Source organism: Meriones unguiculatus, chromosome 7 (genome assembly GCF_030254825.1).
Source record: "Meriones unguiculatus strain TT.TT164.6M chromosome 7, Bangor_MerUng_6.1, whole genome shotgun sequence".
In the NCBI taxonomy this organism is placed as follows: domain Eukaryota; kingdom Metazoa; phylum Chordata; class Mammalia; order Rodentia; family Muridae; genus Meriones; species Meriones unguiculatus.
Genome location: NC_083355.1, coordinates 40228350 through 40249888, shown reverse-complemented (window position 1 = coordinate 40249888; position 21539 = coordinate 40228350). Strand labels below are relative to the sequence as shown.

Here is a 21539-nt window from a genome sequence, read left to right as displayed (position 1 = left end):
TGACTTCTGGCCTCTGTGGGTACTATGCTCCCATACATACATTCACACACAGATACACACATTTAAAAAAAAATTTTTTTAAAGAATGCTAATTGGCTAGGGACTTCGGAACACAAAAACAATCCACGGGGCAGAGGGTATTCCTTCTCTCCTAAAGACTGAAGTCCACTCTGGCTAAGTCAAGAAAGAGGCAGCTCTAGCTGCTGCTCTAGCTCTAGCCAAACACTACTATACTATTCTGGAAGAAGTGGCCACGATTGAGACATGCACAGTGTCAGGCTCTGAAAAACCCAAGTCACCCAAACACGGGCAGTCACAAGAGTCCAGCAAAGCACAAACTTCATTTGACAGGTCAGGGACAACAGCACAGACTCAGGAGCTGATTGTGTATTTGAAAGTGCATCTTAGTGCTTAAGCATTTGACAAGTTTTTATAGTATTCAGGCCACTACTGAGCAGTGCCACCTAACAGGCTCAGGAGCTGAACTGCCACCACAAAGAGAAATTGTACAGCGTTTTTAAAGGATGGAATCCCAAAGCGAGGGGGAGTGGGCCAGGCTGTAACATTTTCCAATCTTTTTGATGCAAGGGGTGAGCAGAAAAGATAAGTGACTGGGCTTTATTTGGGTCACCTGGTTTCAGGGTTCTTGAGTCAACTTTTGCAGTCAAGTCACTTCCTGGACTTCTGGCCCAGAATTCAGAATGATAAGGAAACAAAAGAGTGGACAAGCTGCACAAAGTCAATTAAGTCACGACAGGCAACTTTTACACATTTGCAACTTGTGTGCCTCAGCTTTGATAATCAGCAACTTCCCTCTTTACATTCTTTACTGGTTAACAGACCAACGTGAACTATCTGATGAAGCAGGATAGGAGCTGGTTCTGGAGCCTGGGAACATGAACTCTTTTGACACTGCCAGCAAGGTGGAAGTTTTTCCTGAGACTGGACTCAGGCAACTGCCTCCTAAAACACACTGGGAAAGGGTTTTTGAAAAACAAGGAGTTCAAAGAAAAAAAAAAAAAAAAAAAAAAACAACACTGTAAGGAGTTTGAGATGCTGTTACTGTGGATGATCTGGGTGGGCCCTAAGTCCATAAGAGACAGAAGGGACATCTGAGATGGCTCAGTGGTGACTTGAGTTCAATCCCCAGGACCCACTTCCTCAAGCCTTCTGGCCTCCAAACAGATGACATGGCATATATATATGTGCAGGCAGGAAAGCAGGCAGTATGCGTGTACAAACACACACCAGATCTAATATGGTCTAGAGTCTCATAAATAAATTGTCCATTTGCTTGTTTGCATCCACGTAAATGTGTGTATATGTGTACATGTGGGAAAAGGTGGACAATCAGGTATTTTTCTCACCCACCTTCTACTTTATTTACTTAGAGCCATGATCTTAGCTGAACCAAGCTTCCTGACCTGGTTTGACTGGCTGGCCAGTGAGCTCTAGGAATCCTTTCTGTCTCTACAATGCTGTAGTAGCCAGGTGCCACCATGCCTGGCCTTCGCACAGGTGCTGAGAATCGAACACGGTCCCTCCTGCTTGCGTGGCAAGTACTTTTCCAAATGAGCCATCTCTAGCCCTCTGTTGATTTCAGACGGGGTGTGGCTAAGAACCCAGGCTGGCTCGGCCTCCGGTGCTGTGGGATCCTATCACCAAGATCAGCCAAATGTCCACATTTCAGTAGAAACTCACTTTTTGTATCAACGTTTAGAAAGAGCTCACACTGAATAAAAGACAACACTCAAAAGGAAATGTGCCTGGACTCTCTTGACCTCACTATTGTCTTTTGTGTGTGCCTTTTCTGAAAATTAAAAAAAAAAAAAATTATTTATTGTGTACCACGTTAATGTTGGCACGCACACCTGCACACCAGAAGAGGGCATCGGGTATCATTATAGATAGTTGTGAGCCACCATATGATTGCTGGGAATTGAACTCAGGACCTCTGGAAGAGTACTGCTGAGCCATCTCTCCAGCCCCTTTTCTGAAATTTTTGTTGTTCAAAGCAGAGTTGGAATTATTTAAGATATTTTATTAGGATGGGCACAATAATGCACTCCTTTAATCCCAGCACTCAAGGAGGCAGAGGCAGGCGGATGGCTGTGAGTTCGAGGCCAGCCTGGTCTACAAAGCCAGTTACAGGCAGTCAAGGCTACGCAGGGAAACCCTGCATCAGAAAACAAAAACAATAAAGGTATTTTATTATTTTCATAGGTAGGAATGTTTTGACTATCTAGTATGCGTCCGTGCACCATGAGCATGGCTCCTGCCCAAGGAGGCCAGGAGAAGGTATTGTAGCTCCTGGAACTGGAGTTATAGATGGTTGTGAGCTGCCATGAGGGTGCTGGGAATTGAATCCAGCCTCTGGAAGAGCAACCACTGCCCTTAACTACTCAGCTCACTCTCCAGCCCCGAACATATTTTAATACAGAGTGTGACTATAAGGATTAACGGAGAGAGGGGCACGCAGAGGAGACAGACTGGAGCTTCACGGGGGCTTCTCTAAGACATGATCACTCAGTATTGCTTATTTTCTCCTGTATTCACAGCAACCATGACCTTCACACATTCCTGAGTGAACTCAGACACCTGGAGGTCAGAGGACAACCTCTGACGTCAGTCCCAACATACACCTTGCTAGAGGCTGGGTCTCCTTGGTTCTCCGCTGGGTATCCCAGGCAGGCTGGCCCTGGATGCCTTCTGGAAATCTGAAATCAGGTCACCGCTCAGGAAGCATGTGTTTGCCAAGCCAGCTCCCCTGTAACAAACATGGCTTTTCTATGTTCTATGTCTTGGCAGATCACTGAACCCAAGGGTTAGCCTACTTTCTTTTTAATTTTGTGTGTGTCTGTATCAACACGTTCGCAAATGAAGGTGTCCACAGAGGTCAGAAGAGTGGGTTGGGCCTGCTGGAACTGGAGTTACAGTTAGTCATGAGCTGACTGACTTGCCTGATGGGAACTGAACTCATGTCCTCTGCAATAAGGTGTTCTCAACCAGAGCCACCTCTCTAGCCCCTTTATTTTGTGACAGGGCCTCACTATGTAGCCTGTGTTGGGCAGAAATTCCAGATTCCCTTGCCCAGACCTCCTACATGCTGGGACTAGGGGCGTACATCCACCAGGACCAGCTCTGAGGGCGGCCAGAGTACCTGCAAATGCTCGCTGGAGCCATGTTCAACCAGCACTGATGGGAAATCCCCCAAATTTCACTACGATTTCCAAACTACTCCACGGTGCTTTCCAGGGAGCATCTGCTGCTGATCTGGGGTTCCTACTGTTCTCGTATTTGAGTCTCCTACTTCCTCTTCCTGTAGAGACACTAAGATCACACTGTTCTTGCAACATTTGTGGTTTCTGCCAACTTGGACTTGTGCTTCATGGGAGTTCCCTGCCACAGCCTTCCAGTGTTACCCATGTAATTGGGTATCTATGCAGCTGCTCTGTTTCATTTGTTTGTGTATATGTGCATGTGCTGAGGTCAGAGGACAACTCAGGGGAGTCCAGTCTCTCCTCCTACAATGTGGTCCTAGGGATGGAGCTCAGGGTGCCAGCTTAATGGCAATCTTTACGTGCTGAACAATCTTGCTGGCCTCTCTTACTCTCCCCCAGATATGGCTGTGCTCCAGGCTTGCTACTTACTGGCAATGCTTCCAAAAATGTTTCCCAGGATGACCTTGAACATCTGATCCTTCTGCCTTCATTTACTTCCTGAATGCTGGAATTATGGGCTGGCTCAGCCTTGCTGTCTTATGAATAACTGGGGATCAAATTCAGGGCTTCATGGATGCCAGGCAAGCACTCTACCCACTGAATTACATCCACGCCTTAGTTGTACACTCTCTCTTTCCTTTTCTTTTACAATGGTGTCTAACTAGGTAGGCCTGACTATCAAGAAACTCGCTCTGTAGACCAGGCTGGCCTCAAACTCAGCGCTCCACCAGCCCCTGCCTCCCGAGCGCTAGGATCAAAGGTTGTTGTGTGCCACCACACCTGGCTAGCTACTCCATGTGAGATTCTGAGATATAAAAGGCTAAAGTCATCACTACAAACTCCCTGGAATCTAAAATTTTAGCTTAATGAATGAAAATATCAAGATCTGTAAAAAACTCGGTAAGTATAAACAAGTGAGTGTATAAAGAATGTAGGGAATGAAGATTAGTGAACACTCACCTGAAACCCTCTTGTTCACAAAGAAGTAGAAAGAGAAAATAGGAAGCCCAGAGAAGATATCAGACATTCCCTTTGTAGAAGAGGATGGCTTCTAACTTCTAATTCTCACGTTATGAACGACCACACCTGGCCAGCTGCATTTTTGCTGATGTCCTCCTTCAAAACCACAACTAAAATGTAAATGTTTCACCTCAGCAAGGGCAGACTGGTTTGGAAGCCATCAGTCAGGTTAGAAAGCCAACCTAATCCTCTTTCGTTACAGTTTCCATCAATTCACAAAGACCTGGACATACCTGAGAAGAGGGAATCACAGCTGAGGAGCTGACTGGCCTGTGGGTGTATCTATCAGCATTTCCTTGACTGTGGTGTAGGAGTGACCAGCCCTCTGTGAGCTCTGCCATCCACCGGGATGCTCTGGGTTGTATGAGAAAGGTGACCGACTCTAGGGGAAGCGAGCCCATGAGCAGCATTTCTCTGGGTTCTTCTTCAAACTTCCGCTTTGAGTTCTTGCCTTGGCTTCCCTAGGTGACTGACTGAAAGCCATAGGCCAAACAAACCTGTTCTTGTGGTCATGATACTTAGCCACTGAGAGGCAAACTAGAACCTCTTCTATATCTCAGCAGTCACACTGTCACTAAGCTCTCTCTATTGGTTATAGATTCCTACTGTCCCTGGCTCATTTTATAGTTCAGTGTGTCCCCAGGTTGACCAAGCTCCTTGATTGTGACCTTCATGTTAACTCATCATGAGGACGGGTGGTGTTGCTGGTAAGATGGCTCTTGGGTGAGGGTGCGGCTTCTTGGAGACACATGTCCCAGCATCTTGACACACATGTCCCAGCATCTTGACAAGACCAGTTATTAGCCATGACCTCAGCCACACTACTTTGCATCTCTTTAACTTCATTTTCTCACCTGCAAAGTGGAAATAACAGTAATACTACAAATGTCTTGAGTATGGTGCATGGACTAAAGGAGAGAACATTCTTTGAAAATTCAGAACATGCCTGGCATGTAGCAGGGGTACAACAAATGCCAGTTCTCACTTTATCATCAACCAAAATCTCTTAGCGTTATCCATTTGGACAGGAGGACTTCATGTAACAAACTTCAGTTTATAGTTCAAAACAGGAGAATTCTTGGCTCTTACATTAGTTCTGGGTCGGTTTTGTTGTTGTTATTGCCTTTCTTTTTCTTTTCTTTATTTTGTTTTTTTGAAACAGGGTTTCTCCGTGCAGCTCTGGCTGTCCTAGAACTCACACTGTAAACCAGGTCGGCCTGGAACCCAGAGAACCTCCTGTCTCTGCCTCCCAAGACCTGGGATTAAAGGCATACATCACTGCCATCATCTCCTTTCCTTATTTTTTGGTCGAGAAAGCACCAAAACTGTAGCCAAGCTGGCCCTGAACTCTTAAGAACCCTTCTGCCACAACCTCCAAAATTACAATTGTTCTTTACGACACCTAGCTATTTTTCATTCTAAGTTAGTTTTGCACACAGGCATAAATTTAAGACACATTTGCTTTAGAAAGTAAAAATCAGCAGTGGTGGCGCACGCCTTTAATCCCAGCACTTGGGAGGCAGAAGCAGGTGGATCTCTGTGAGTTTCAGGAACCCGGGAGAAAGACAGACACAGAGAGAGAGAGAGAGAGAGAGAGAGAGAGAGAGAGAGAGAGAGAAAGAAAGGGAGAAAGAAATGAAGGAAAGAAAGAGAAAGAAAGAGAGAGAGAGAGAGAGAGAGAGAGAAAGAAAGAAAGAAAGAAAGAAAGAAAGATGAACGAAAAAACAAACCAACCAAAATCTCTAAATTCAAGGCCATCTGGTCTACATATTGAGTCCCAGGCCAGCTGGGGTTACACAGAGACCATGTGTCTTAAAAAACAACCAACCAACCAACCAAAAACAAAAACCCACAAAAACACAAAAATCCCCACATTAAACATACATTTAATGAATGAAGACAGAGATGAAGATGTCTGGAGAAAAGGACTCCTCTCATTCATTCAATTCACATTTTATTATGCACACATTACGTGTAAGGCACTGTGCTCGGTGTGAGATGATACAGAAGGTTAGCATATGGAAGCAGTCTTTTACAAGTTATAATAACATCTAACAAAAATGCCTGCAACTACAATACACACTTTCTAAATTTTCTAACAAAGAGCGAATTAAAATTAGATTCATTATGCTCACAAAACCCACAGCATATACACTGTTAACTTTTCATTTTTTATTTTGTTTCAGAAGGCTGGATAAGGCACCTATACTCCAGAACATCCTGCCAACATTCGAGAAAGGACACCCAGTTATACATAAAAAAGGGAGGAAAGTCATGATTGTCAAAAAGGGAACGTGAATCCCCAAATAAATTATCTTACAAAAATATCACACTTGCTTTTCCACTTTTTTACTACTGGTAAAAACAAACAAAAAAAATTCACATTAAAGATTATCTGTACGCTGGTATAACAAGTTAAGACCACAATTTTTTACATATTAAGTCAAATAAATATTTTACACAAATTTAAGCTTTAAAAAAATAGGTCAAGTATTTACCCTTTATTCTTTGGTCCACTAAAAGACCACTGCTTAACCTGACATTACCCTGGACTTGAACACTCCGCACAGCCCCTCGGGCCTGGCTGAGACGGGGTGCACCTGGTGCAGGCTACGCACATATGAGCTAACACTGCTGTGTATTTCCGTAAGTAGCTTCACCGTGAGGAACCACAGGCCCTCCTCTGTTCTGTCTTGTGCCACGCTTTCAGGGAGGAGAAAAGATGCTAACATTGGCTACGACAGACACTTGCTCAGGTACTGTGAAAATGCAGAATCCACTGGGCTTTCCAGCCCCAGAGATCACTGAACACAGGAGCAAAGTCACACACTCAGGGCGTGGGAGTGAGGAGAAGCAATAACTAATGCCTGCCCAGTCCCACAGAGCCCTGGCTTCCAGCTGTCTTTCTGTTGTTTGCCTCTGGCCTTTGACCTTGATGAAGACTTAATAATGTGACATTTTTCTATTTTAACAACCAACTTTAGGAAGAACAGCGGCGAAGAGTATCCAGACTTTTAAAGCTAGTTTGATATTTATGCTAAAAACAAAACTGAACTTTGGTTTTGTCCACCCCATTTAGCTTACTTCTTACTGAAATATTTAAAGGCGAACACTTTCCATTTCTGGTGGCCCAAGAGGTTAAGTTCACCTTTTCAAAATCAGATATAACTAAACTAGGCCGAGGACAGAAACAGCAAACCCTCAAACCAAAGCCAAGCCCTCACAACGCTAAAACACCAGCACTTTCCATCCAGGGTTGAAAAACGAGCATCCGAAGTAAAGAGAGCCACAAGACTGGTCCAGCAGCCAGTCGAATACCACCTCCCGGTTACTGGAGCTGATGGTCACCCGGAGCTTGACGCTTCCACCTTCACTGTTATTAGCAGTTCCTAGAGTCACAGCTTCGATGTCAAATGTGACAGTGGATCCAGAGGTAACTGCAGGCAACTGATTAGTCATTTCTTTTCCATTGACAAAAACTGCACCTAAAATGTTAGTCATTGACCTGTTAGCAACTGAAACAGCTTCTAGATTATTGAAAACAGAGAGCTCTTCTAGTTCAGGAAAAAATCAAAAACTCCAGAAAATTAAATATTAATAATGAATCTAAACAGAGACTAACCCCCATTCCCAAAGCTGGAGCAAAACCCAGAGCTGTAATCCCATTTCAGAATTCTGGCATGGGGTTGGACTCTTCCAGGAGAGACTATGAGTTTCCCATGAGAACTGCATTGAAGGAAACACTGGAGAGCTCGGCCCTCAACAGGAATACTGTTTCCTATGGAATAAACAAGAATCTTGCTCTATTCAATTCTGATTATGTGCCACAAAAGATTAACTGTTGGCTTAGTAGTGATTTATTTTCTTCCTCTAGAGATGGAGGGGAGAAAGCCCAGATTAGCCTCACAAGTACTGGGGTTAGAGGTGTATGCCAGCATACGTGGATTTGGGTAATGACTTTCAAAGCATAAACACTATGGAGTAAGGAGCTAAAAGTACTTATTATTTTATGTGTGTGATATGCAGGGGAATGTGGCCTGTGCACGCTGCAGCACATACATGCAAGCCGAGGGCAACTCTGGAGTTGGTTCTCTCTTCCCACCTTCATGTGGGTTCCAGGCTGTGGGATTTGCATGGTGAGTGCTTCACCTCCTGAGCCAGCTCACTGGCCCTAGTTTAGTCTGTGTGTTTTTTTCATTGCTGGGTAGGACTGCTGGGCGCTTCTCTCCTTTGCGGGCTTACATGGTGCCTTTTGGCACCAGTAAGTTAGTCTTGGGGAGAAGGCTTTCAAGTCAGCTCCAGCTAGTGGTCTGTGTTAAGGCACAGCCGTGCATGTCTTACCATTTGTGCTGATGCACACGGCCTGGTCCCGCTGCAGAGAGTCACAGCCATTCTGCTTTTCTGCACACACTCCTATACTGTCTCTTCTGTCTGGCTGTCCTACCGTTTCAACTCTGTAATTGAAGCAGAAAGGTCATCTCGTCCATTTTTCTCTCTTTTTAAGTGCAACATGGGACTGACAAGATGGCACAGTGGTTAGGAGCACTTGCTGTTCTTTCAGGGGACAGGAGCCCAGTGCCCAGCAGCCATATTACGTGTCTCACAACTACCTGTAACTCAAATTTCTGGTCTCCACAGGCACTTGCATACACATAACATGCATTCACACAAACACACACATACATATAAACAAACAAACAAAAAATTCTTAAAAAAAAAAAAGAGTATGTTAGCTGGGCTGTGGTGGCACAAGCCTTTAATCCCAGCACTCAGGAGGCAGAGGCAGGCAGATCTCTGGGTTCGAAGCCAGCCAGATCCACAGAATGAGTTTCTGGACAGCCAGGGTTAAACAGAGAAAGCCTGTCTTTTTTTGTTGTTAAACAAACAAACAAATAAGTGACTAAACAAATACAAGTACATAAATACAACATGATCCCTAACAGTTACTACCTTTAAAGGACCATTTTCATCCCAACTGCCTTTTTCTAAATAATAATAGCAAATGACTAGGAACTTATGCCTGGTGCAGCTTTAGATACCTAACAGAGTCATGTGTCATAAAGTATCTAGTCAGAGTACAGGAGTGATGGCTCAGCAGTTAAGAGCTGTGGCTGGCTGCTCCTCCGGAGGACCCAAGTTCATTTCCCAGCACCCACATAGTGGCCCACACACTTCTGTAACTCCAGTTCCAGGGGATTCCCTGGCTCCCATGGGCACGCTCACACACAGTGCCCAGACAAAAACACCCATACACAAAAATTAAAAAAGCAAAACAGCAGGGCACTGATGGCACACGCCTTTAATCCTAGCACGTGGGAGGCAGAAGCAGGAGGATCTCTGAGTTCATGGCCAGACTGGTCTATAGAGTAAGTTCCAGGACAGCCAGGGCTACACAGAGTAACCCCGTCTTGAAAAACCAAAAAACAGACAAAAAACCCAAAATTCTCCCAAAAGCAAAACAACAACAGCAACAACAAACAAACCAACCCAAAAGCCATCACCTAGTCAGAACTTCTGAGATTTAAATAAAGAAGGGGTCTTCTACATGTTGGCATCACCTCAGCTCCAGACTGACTACAACGGCGGGAAAATGAAGAAATCTTGAGGACGCCAACATTTCTTGCTCTCTGTCTGCCTCATAGAGATGCAAGAAGTCCTAGCGGCACTCAGCCACCACCAGGAACTGGAAAAGGACTTTGACCTTGTTTAAGGCTTGGCTTCTTTTTTCTCTCTCTCTTCTTTGGGAGACCGTGTACAGCAGGCTAGTCGGCCTGCAAGCCTCCTGGGATTCTACTGTCTCCCCGCCCCATCTTCCCACACAGACACTGAGTGTGCCGCCAACTTTATGCCAACTTGATATAAGCTAGAGTTATCTGAAAGAGGACGGAACCTCTATCTGAGAAATGCCTGCCTAATATCTGCCTGTGGGGCACTTCTTCAATTAGTGATTGATGGAGCCCACTGTGGGTAGTCCTCCATTCTAATACGCAGGCAGAGCAAGCAAGTAACCCATTGCAGCACCCCGTAATGGGTTCCTGTCCCCAGGTTCCTGCCCTATCTGAGTCCCTGCCCTGGCTGCTTTTGATGATGAGCTGTGATATGAAACTATGAGTGAAATAAACCCTTTCCTCCCAAGTCACAGCAACAATAAACCTAACTAAGACACAGGGATTACAGAGACTAATATTACGTGTCTGGTTTTCATGTGTTTTATGGGGATTCAAATTCAGGTTCTTACACTTGTTTGGCAAGGAGCTTTTCCCACAGACCATCTTTCACAACTGCTAGATCAATTTTTGTTTGTCTTTTGAGACAGGTTTTCTCTGTGTAGCCCTGGCTGTCCTGGAACTCACTTACCGGCTGGCTTTGAACTCAGAGATCTGCCTGCCTCTGCTTCGTGAGTGCTGGGATTAAAGGTATGCACCACAGCTGGCATTTCTTTTTCCTAAACCCTAATTCTCTATGACACCCAGGGCTGTATACCCAAAGTGAGAAAAAAGTTCAATGAGATGATATGGGTCACTTAGAAAAACAACAAACAACACTAGTCAATCAAGAGAAAAATGATAGCAAGAATCATATAAAAGAAAGCCTATTAATTAATTCTGTCATAACTAGGAATACCCAAAGGAATACCCCAAGGAATGTCCCTGATTTAGTAATCCTCCCTCTACAAACACATTAAAAGCCTGAGTGATCTACTGGCAAGCTTTGGCTTATCTCCCCCACGATGTAATGGGGTGTGGGAGGTATTCCTCTGGGAGACATTCCCCATGTCTGTAAGAAGAGACTACTTCATCCGGTCACTGTGCCTCTAGGGGTTTCACTGGAGCAAAACACAGGGCCCTAGCCCATCTGCACTCTCCCTGGGTCTATGTAATGCCTCTCCACACAACAGATGAAGGAACGAACAAGATTCAAAGATCCTAGTTAAAAACAAATTAACTTCATTTCTGTTTTGTGTTGAGATAAGGGCTTGTTTATGGAGCCTAAACTAGCCCATAACCTTCCTGCCCCAGCTTCCTAGCTGCTTGAAGGGATAGTGTTGTGCCGACTCAAACACCAACTTTGTAAAAAATATTTAAAAAAAATTTTTTTTTATTCTTTGAGAATTTTCTACAAGAACTAACTATAGTTTAATCATAACCACCTTTCTTCCTGCCTCCGGCTCCTCCCGACACAACCCTCTAACATGTCCCCCTCTCAACTTCATGTTTTTCTTTTCTTTTTTTTTTTAATAGTGCAGAATACAGTTAATGCTGCTATATGCACCTGGACCATCCACTGAGCAAGGCCAACCCACTAAGGAACACATCCTACCCCTAAATAAAAAGCACCTCCCTTAGCAGCTTCTCCACTGGGCTCTTCTAGAAAACATTCAATTATGTTGGTGGTTTTGAGTGCTTTGTTTGGTGCTGGGGCTCAGACTCAGTCTCCTGTACGCTAACTGCACACAGCAGCACCGAGTGCACCTCCAGTCCTAAACTACTTTTTGAATATAAGAAGCTAACAAGACATTGCTAGTAATGGCAGAGATGAGGTATGTACAGAAAGTAGGGATCTACTTGAGCTAAACTCATTCAAAAATGATAATAATGTTAATATTTAATGAAAGGGAAACAGGGAGGGTGTAGCTCAGAGGCTCTGCCTGCATGTGAAAGGCCTCAGGCTTGATCCTCAGTACTGACCAAAGAAAAAAGCAAGAAATGGTTGGTGCATTCTTGTTTTTGTTTTTCCTTCAAGACAGGTTTCTCTGTAGGCCTGGCTGCTTACTCTACAAAACAGGCTGACCTGAAACTCAGAGACTGGTGTACCTCTGCCAGCTTTTTGGTACATACCTGTAATCCTAGCACGTAAGAGGCCAGCCTGGGCTACATAAAAAGACTGTCTCAGAAACAAAAAAAAACAAGGTATGAGAGAAGGCTCAGTGGGTAAAGTCCTTGTCTTACAAATCTGACATCCTGAGTTTGAGTCACAGAACTCACACTGTGGAAACTGAGAACCCACTCCTGAAAGCTGCAATATGACCTTCACATGCATGCCATAGGATGAGTGCTCCTACACACACACACACACACACACACACACACTTTCTCTCTCCATATATATGTATATACATCCACACATACACATACAGTAATAATAAATAAAACAAGCCAGGTATGGCACATACTTGTAATCCTAGCACCAACAAGGTAAAAAGAGGAATGCTGAAAATGTGAAGCCAGCCTGGGACACACACTGAATTCCATGCAGACTGACCTAGGCTACAAAGTAAGAGCCTTACTGTGGGGAATGGGGGAGCTACCACAAGCAAACACTGAATTAAATTCCACACATCCCGAAGCATTAACCTCTGGGTATGGTAGCACTTGTCCTAATACTAGCACTCTGTAAACAGGGGAAGAGAGATTGCTGCAAGTTCAAGGCCAGCATGGGAATGTACATAATAAATTGTAAGCCAGCCAGGGTACCATAGTGGGACGCTGTTTCAAAATATAAGCAAACGGCAAGTTTTTGCTTTTCCTTTTTAAAGTTGCAACTGATGTGGAAGGGCCATCCCACTGTGAGATGTGCCATTCCTGAGCAGGCGGGTCTGGGGTATACAAGAAAGGTAGCTAAGCAAGCCAGAAGAGGCCAGTCAGCAGCCTTCCTCTACCCTCTCTGCCTCAGTTCCTGACTCCAGGGTTCCTTTGACCTCCTGCCCTGGCTTCCCTTGGTGATGGACTATGGCCTGTAAGATGCAATAAACTCTTCCTCATGTTGCTTTTCAGTGTTTTATCACAGCAACCGAAGACAAACTATGGCAAGAGAGCAGGGCACAGCACTAAGAACATAGATTCCAGAGTTACTCTACACTTCTAAAATGTGACAGCCAACATGATGAGCTCCACAGGCTTTTGTTTCTTTACTTGAAAAAGGAAGAGGAGCAGTCTACCTCCAAAGCTTCCAGGATTAAGGAAGGCTGTTAGCATTGAAAGAAAAGGAAGCTGCCTTAAAAAACTGGGCTTGGTATGCAGCTCAGTTCTATCCTTGGAATAGCATAAAAGGAAGGCATACTCATGATCTTTGCAATAGGCAGGTAGAGGCAGGAAGACCAGAAATTCAGGCCATCCTTGGCTATATAGCTTGAGGGCAGCCTGGGATACACAAAGCTCAGTCTCAAAATCAACAAAACAAACTAAAAAAAAAAAAAAAAAAAAAAAAAACAGATGATAGAAAAGAGAAGGTAAACATAATTTAGAAAATAAGGGGTTGGAGAGGTGACTCAAGGGTTAAAAGCAAGTACTATTCCTACAGAGGACTGAGTTAGGTTCCCAGCGCCCCAACTGCCTGTAACACCAGCTCCATGGATCCAGAATCTCTGACCTACAAGGGCACCTGCATGCATAGGGTATATGCAGGCACAGACACTCATAATTAAAAAGTAAATTGATGGGCCAGGCATGGTGGTGCACACCTTTAATCACAGGGTTCGGGAGGCAGAGGCAGGCATATCTCTGAGTTCAAGGCCAGCCTGGTCTACAAATCAAGTCCAGAATAGCCAAAGCCACACAGAGAAATCCTACCTCAAAAAACAAACAAACAAACAAACAAAAATCAATGATGATGCCAGGAAAAGTTAAAAGCAAGCAAAGAAGCAGGAATGCTTACCCAGGAAAGGCCCGGAGAAGGGCTGGCCGCAGGCACCAGGGCAGAGAAGCTCTGAGACCAGCTTAACTTTCAGCCAGAAACAGCCTCACTGTTCTTCAAGCAAATTCTGGTCCACAGCCCACATGCAGCCAAAGATAATTATGAAGTCAGCACAAGACAGAACTGTATACTTATTTAAGATATTTTGACTTTTAGAAAAGTTTTTCAGGGCTAGAATGATGGTTTAGTTCTAAGCCAGAGGATCTGGGTTCAATTCCCAGCACCTACATGGCAGCTCACACCTGCTTGTAACTCTAGTTCCAGGGTATCTGACACCCTCACACAGACATATATGCAGGCAAAATACCAATGCACATAAAATAAAAATAAATCATTAAAACAAACAAAAAAAAAGGTTTTTGCTATTTCCCCTCCATAACAGCATTGCTCAGATCTCAAGCACACACTTTCTAAATGAGAATGCTGGGTCACAATGCAAACAGGCTGCCCACACCTGCGAGCCCTTCTAAAACCACAGCAAGACAAACTGGCCACAGTAGTGCCTGAGGAGCACAGCCACCCTTCCGAAACAGTGGTCCTTAAGATGACCTTCATTTATGCATGTCCATCTGCCCCTCCCATTCACCTTCTGGTTTAAGTGCTGCTGCCTTTTAATAAGGGGAGAAAACTCTGAGTCCATATTTAAAAGGAAAAAAATGACAAAAATGAAAAGTCTGGCTAAGGCTGAGCTTAACTGAGTTTTAGTTAATCGCCCACCAAGAGGGGCTTATGTCCTCTTCTCTGGGAGAGGACAGAGAAGCAATGTTTGACTGAGGCCTACTGTCAGACCAGTCAGCAGACAGGAAACAGTGGGATTAGATCATTACCACATATGCAAGCCATCAATCAAATATTCCTGTACCCAGAGACAGAATTGAAACATAAATCAGCACAGGATTAAGAAATATGGAGAGGGGCTGGAGAGATGGCTCAGAGACTAAGAATGATGGCTGTTCTTCCAAAAGGCCCTGAGTTCAATTCCCAGCAACCATATGGAGGCTCATAATCATCTATAGTGAGATCTGGTGCCTTCTTCTGGTACGTAAACATACATGCAGGCAGAACATTAAAAATAATAAATAAATCTTTAAAAAAAAGAAAGGAAGAAAGTAAAAAGAAATACGGAGAGTGGGAGTGGTGGCACACGCCTTTAGTCCCAGCACACTGGGAGGGAGACAGGCGGATCTCTGTGAGTTTGAGGCCAGCCTGGTCTACAAAGCGAGTCCAGGACAGCCAAGGCTACACAGTCAAACCCTGTCTTATGGAAAAAAAAAAAAAAAAGGAGAGAAAACACTAAAAATAGAAAAGGAAGCAGATAGCCCTGTGGAAGAACAAATGCTTTGCAAGCCTGAGGCCCGAAGTTCAGCTATAGAGCACCGCCACCACATATGTGCTAAGGAGGCGGCAGTGAGACTGCAGATCCACATTAGTAAGACTCACACTGACCTCCTCACAAAAAAAGACAACGACTAGTGGCTAGGACCACAGCTCTCTCTGGTTATGCGTGCCTATCCCACACTCAAACCTGCTGAGGCAAGGATTCACAACCACAGATTCCATCGACAGCACCTGGATTTCAATTCCATCTTTGCCATTTACTAGCTGTCTCACAGCTTTGTAGGCTGTGCAGTGGTGGCGCACAGCTTTAATCCTAGCACTCTGGAGGCAGAGGCAGGGGCAGGGGCAGGGGCAGAGGCAGGCAGATCTCTGTGAGTTCAAGGCGAGCCTGGTCTACAGAGTGAGTTCCAGGACAGCCAAGGCTACACACAGAAACCCTGTCCCAAAAAACCAAACAAATAAGCAAAACAAACAAACAAACAGACAAACATAAAACCAAAAAACTTCTTCGTGCTTCGATTTCCTCTCTCCTAAAATGGTCAATCACTCTTATGGAATTAATTTACCCTGAGACTAAAATGAGGCCTGCTGTGCAGCTCGGATGGCAGCGCACTCGCCTTGCATTTACAGAGCTCAGTCCTCAGAACCAATGAGCCAGCAGAGTAGTACACAGCGCTTATCCCAGTTCTCGGGAAGCAGGAGGATCAGAAGTTCAAGGTTTTCCCCAGCTACACAGCCAGGAGTATGTGAGAATATATGCACTAGTGCTTGGCACAGAGTAAGTAGCAGTTAGATATCAACTGCAACTATTTACCTAATTTGAGCTCTCTGACCTGCACCTGCACACAGACACAGACACAGGAGTATTTTCACATAGAAAACTCACTATGTAAGGCACAGATAGGTTTTGGGTTGCAGGTTCTGCCACATTTAGATATAGAATGCTTGAAAGGCACAAGTGTCAAAGGTTTGGTCCTCAGCTGGCACTGTTAGAAATGGGTGAAAATCCTGACACTGTGACTGCTGGCACGGGCCTCAAAGAAATGGAGCCAAGCGGTCATGGGCTAAGGCACTACGAGAAGATGAACCAGACAGCCCACTTCTTTTTGTGAGCCGATTATCTCAAGTATTTATTGTACAAATGGAAAGCCAACACAGACCCATTTTTCTCCTCTCTTGGCATTTTTCTGGTGATTCATTTTTTTCTGATTTAATGGATAACAGGAGGTGTCAGTTCAAATGATTTGGCTGGAAGAAAACAGCTCAGATAAAACTTTCAGATGTTCTCCTATGACTTACACAAAGAAAACAAAACAGAAAAAAAAAAAAATCCTGTCATATGAGGCTGGTGAGACGGCTCAGTTGATTAAGACACTGGTCATCAAGTCCAAGGAAGTGGATTAAAACTCCAGGACTTAACATATTGGAAAGAGAGGACTGACTCCTGACAAGTATGGAGCCCCCAGAACACACACATGTAATGAAAAGCATTTTTAAGGAAACAAAAATATCCAATCTTGAGACTGAAACCTTAGAGGAGATTTTGCTCCAACAAAGTGAGCATGGTGAAAACCAGGCACGCACTCCAAATCGCTCAAATCAAAACTGGGCTTTGCCAAAAGTGCATAAAAGAAAACAAAACAAACATCCGGGCTTTGGTTTTCCACAGAGGGCTATTTAGATAGAAATATAACCACAGAACACACTGCTCGGCTAACGAGAAGGAAACACTTCCCGATTTCCTGTATAGAAAAGCAGGAGCTTTCCTGCAAAGGAAAGCTGATGGCAGGAGAGCTTGCTTTCAATTCTGTTCTACAGCTCTACACATGGTATGTTCACAATGGTGAGCTACTTTTTAGACAAAGGGAAAACAATTTTTGGCCTCCGGTTTGCTTTGTTGGACATACAGAGTCTTCTGCAGCCCATGCTGGACTTGCTTCATCTCCTGAGTTCTGCAGGGACAGACAGGTCTGCACCACCGTGCCCCACGCCTGACTTTTACAAACACTTTTATGAGGCATCCTATTTATCCCGACTTACCACGAGCAAGAGAGACAAATGGATCAAGTACCAAGCATTGTATGCATAACCCCACAAACACAGATGAGAAAACTGCAACAGGAAATATTTGAAGCCTCTACTGTGGTGGCGTACACCTTTAATCCCAGCAGAGGAAAAGGGAGGCAAGCAGATTTCTCTGAATTTGAGCCCAGTCCAGTCTTTTCGAGTTCTGAGCCAGGAAGGGATCATAGTGAGACCCTGTTTCAATAAAACAAAACAAAACACAACAAAAACCTTGACAAACTGACACTGTAAGTGATGGACTAAATCTAGGACATGTCACACTCAAACTCACACACACCCCCACACACTCCAATACACTGCTAGAGGTGCATCAAGCATTTCCTGCCACTTGTCCACTTGCCTGAATGTTAGCGTCTGCCCACAGAAGTAGGTGGGGGCACTGGAGTAGAGGACACCCGAGGACTCAGCATCATTCCGGAGGGCTATATTCCTTCGGCTGCTCAGGCTGTAGCCCTCAAACCCAGTTGTCCACTCTTTAAAAGGAAACACATTAAAAACGACTACAGTCTTTTCAAGGGTATACTGAATACAGGCACAGTAAACAGAGCTGAGTGAAACTAACTACTTGGAGCAGTCCTGGCAGTATTTAGGGAGCCTGCTTCTGGGTTGCCTAGCAACCTATGTCATCATGTGTCACCCACCAGACAGATGCATACCTGACAGGCACGGTCCAGCTGCTCCATAAAAGGACCAACCAGCCACTTTGTCTATTGCCTTCTTACTCTTGCGCTCTCTCGCTGTCTCCTGCTCTCTCCCCTTTCTCTGTCAGAGCGTCCTACCTCTACCCCTATCATGTCTCTCTCACTCCCCCTTCCATCCAATAAACCTCTTTCATATAGTATCTGTTGTGCACATCATCATTTCACTGGCTAAACTTAATAAAAGATTTAGTAACAGGGTATTGGTATTAGACCCACAAATTACAGAAAAGAAAATTGCTGTAGGATCTGAAAAAAATTATGTTCACATTTAGTAGTTTGAGGCTATGGCAACCTGACTAAGAATGACTTATTAATGAGGGTGGACAAGATCTGTAATCCAGCAAGTGTTTATTAGCGTCTAAGGATATGAGTTCAATCCATAGTACTACATTGGAAATGAAGAAAGAAAACAGCTGAAGAGTGAAGAACACTTGTGGAGGACCAAAGTTCAGTTCCCAACACTCCCTTTCGGTTAGCTTATAACCATAACCACTCCAGCGGCTTACCTAACAGCAGCAAACATGTGAACAAACACATAAAATAAATCAAATCTTTAAATAAAAAAAAGGAAAGAAAAACAAAACAAAATACAACTACTAAGTGTACAGGTAGCCAGGAATGGGGCACATAGCTATAGCCAAGCTACCTGGAAAGCTGAAACAGGACTTCTTGAGTTCAAGGTAATCAAGGGCAACACAGCGAGACCCTAACTCTTCCAGGAAATAGGAGAAAAAGAGTATGTCTCTCCAGCCAGTAATGGAGGAGATTGGTCTCAATTTCAAGTTCTTAACACTTTTACAAGAGTCTAGAAAAATCAGTGTGCTAGGCACCATTTTCGATGTACAGTTTTAGGTGATGCTCAATCTTGAATTCCAAAGGCAAGATCTGATGAAAACAATTTACATGGAGTGATCTGAGTAAAGGCAGGTTCCACATCCCTCAGCTCAGGATTATCCTTAGCAAAGTGGTTTCTGTGCATCGTTCTCAGCACAGAGGTAAATGCTCCCACACCCCTTTGAACTTATGGTGTGACAAGGTAAGCACTTACCATGAGGCACCAGTGTGGAGTGCCCCGTCTGGGGAACACTCCAAGGACTCCACTCCTGCCGGCCGTCTCCTCGGGCGCAGACTCTGAACTGATAATCAACGTTGGGGTCTATTTGCAACACTATGAATTCAGTTTCAGAACCTACATACACATCTTCAAAATGATTTGCAGTACATTTACGGAACTGGAGCCTATAATCTTGGGCTATAAAGTCATCATCCACCTATGGAGAAAGATTTTTAAGTTAGGTAAAAACCACAGAACAAACAGGTACATTTAGACAAAGCATACAGGGTGCTGAATAGGGACAATACAGAACATTGTGGGGGAAGGCACTTGCCACATGCTATCTTCCTTTTGTTTTCCTTGAGATAGGGGCTCACTATATGTAGCCCAGGCTGGCCTTGAAGTCCTGGCGATCTGCCTGCCTCAACTTCCTTAGAGCTAGGATTACAGATAAGTATGTATACCATACATACCAATAAGTATGTAATACCATATCCAGTTGCTTCTCCTTTTCTTTTCTTTTCTTTTTTTTTTTAAAGAGTGGGTCTTACTCTATTGCCTAGGCTGGCCTTGAACTCAACTCATCATCCTCCTGCCTTGGCATCCCAACACTATGTTGCCATGCCTAGTTCCTTCCTTCCATTGGTGTGTGTATACACATATACTTTTGCATATCACAAAGCACATGAAAGGTCAGAGGACAACTGTGGGAGCCAGTTCTGTCCTCCCATGTGGGCTCCAGGGATTGAACTCAGTTTGTCAGGCTTCACAAAAATGAAATTAGGAATCTTCCCAGCTTTCTCCTTTATTTTAAAACAAACAAACAAACAAATAAATTGAAGCAGCACATAGTGGCACATGTCTTTAATCCCAGCACTCAGGAGGCAGAGGCATATCTCTGGGAGTTCGAGGCCAGCCTGGTCTACAAAGTGAGTTCAGGACAGCCAGGCTATACAGAGAAACCTGTCTTAAAAAAAAATCAAAAAAAAAAAAAAAAAAAAAAAAGAAAAGAAAAAAAAATTGGAATGTGGAGCTGGGGGAGGAAGCCCTGCCTCTAATCACAGCAGCTGGGAAAGCAGACAAGAGGCTCAGCCTTAACTACAAAGCAGGTTCAAGGTAGCTTGGACTACAAGTGATTCTGAATCACGGCCCCGCAGGAAGGTGCCTTGACACAAAGCCTGGAGACCTGAGTTCAATCCCTGACACCCACATGGAAGAATGAGAGCTAACTCCTGTAGGAGTTTGCCCTCCAGACATATGACAGGACATGTATGTCCACACTACACACACAAAACGTAATTAGAAAAGAAAAAGAAAAGCTGAGGGAAAGAACAGCTAAACAGAGAGGCACACAGCTATAATCCCAGCACCTAGAAGGACAAGGCAAGGGGAGCACAAACCTGAAATTAGCCCAGGCCACACACCAAACTGTTTATTCTTTGTGTGTATAGTTCTAGGGATTGAGCCTGTACCTTTCATAGGCAAGCATTTTACCACTGAGTCACAGCCTCAGCTCTATACCAAATTCTAGGTCAACCACAGATCAAATAAATGAAGGAAGGAAGGAAGGAGGGAGGGAGGGAGGGAGGGAGGGAGGGAGGGAGGGAGGGAAGGAAGGAAGGAAAAAAGAAAGAAAGAAAAAATAGAGACAATTTTAGAGTTGTGATTCCTTTGAAAAACACAGAAATGTTATGGGAATGTGTTTTTGTTTTAACCCCAGGTGTGGGGTACAGGGCTGCATCAGACTGTCCACAGCAGCTGACTATGACTTGCCTCACACTCTAGCAGGGGTGTGATTTTGCCAGCTGCAAATAGTTGCAGGAATAGTGTGATGTTTGGAATTCTGGGAATTTCTCAAAATGCTAGAGCCCTGATAGGTAGGTTGTTGGTTGTGGTTTGTTAAGTAGTTGGGAGCAAAGAAGAAACAAGAAATTAGATATCCTACAGTGAAAATCAAATTTACCTAAAAGACATCAATGCCCCCAATTAACAGGAAGCAGTCTCGTGATAACTTTACCCCTTTCTGACTTCTGACTTTATTCAGGGATCTCTTTCCTTTCTATCCTTTTTCCTCTTTTATCTCGTGTTAGGGGGTTAAAAGTTAAAAGGGTAGAAGAAAAGGGGTAGAGAAAGGTGAAGGGAAGAACCCACAAAGTAGCAAAGACCAGCTACAGAAAAAAAAATGCAGGAGATATGAATAAAAAAGTTATGAATGGCCAATAATCAAACATGGAAATACAATGTAAAACCATGAGATGGCATTTGGGCAAAGCGTAAGTCTAACAATCCTAAGTACTGGCGGAGACAGTGGGTATTCACACCAGGTGTGGTAGCATGTATCTATAACCCCAGCACCTGGGAGACCTAGACAGGAGGATTGAGGATAACCTGGGCTATGTAGCAAGGCTCTGGCCCCCCTCCAAAACC

General features: G+C 44.2%; 1 protein-coding gene across 1 annotated transcript in view; it reads right to left on the bottom strand.

Annotated features, from left to right (window-relative positions):
- Positions 1-6178: 6178 nt before the first annotated feature.
- The window catches only part of Crlf3 (cytokine receptor like factor 3), a 38389-nt gene continuing 23028 nt past the window's right edge, over positions 6179-21539 (bottom strand). The window contains exons 5-8 of the mRNA XM_021630965.2: positions 19107-19329; positions 17698-17830; positions 8583-8695; positions 6179-7726 (exon numbers count right to left, since the gene is read on the bottom strand). Of these exons, the coding sequence (XP_021486640.1) occupies positions 7470-7726; positions 8583-8695; positions 17698-17830; positions 19107-19329 (726 nt within the window). The 3' untranslated portion in view covers positions 6179-7469. The remainder of the gene's footprint in view (positions 7727-8582; positions 8696-17697; positions 17831-19106; positions 19330-21539) is intronic.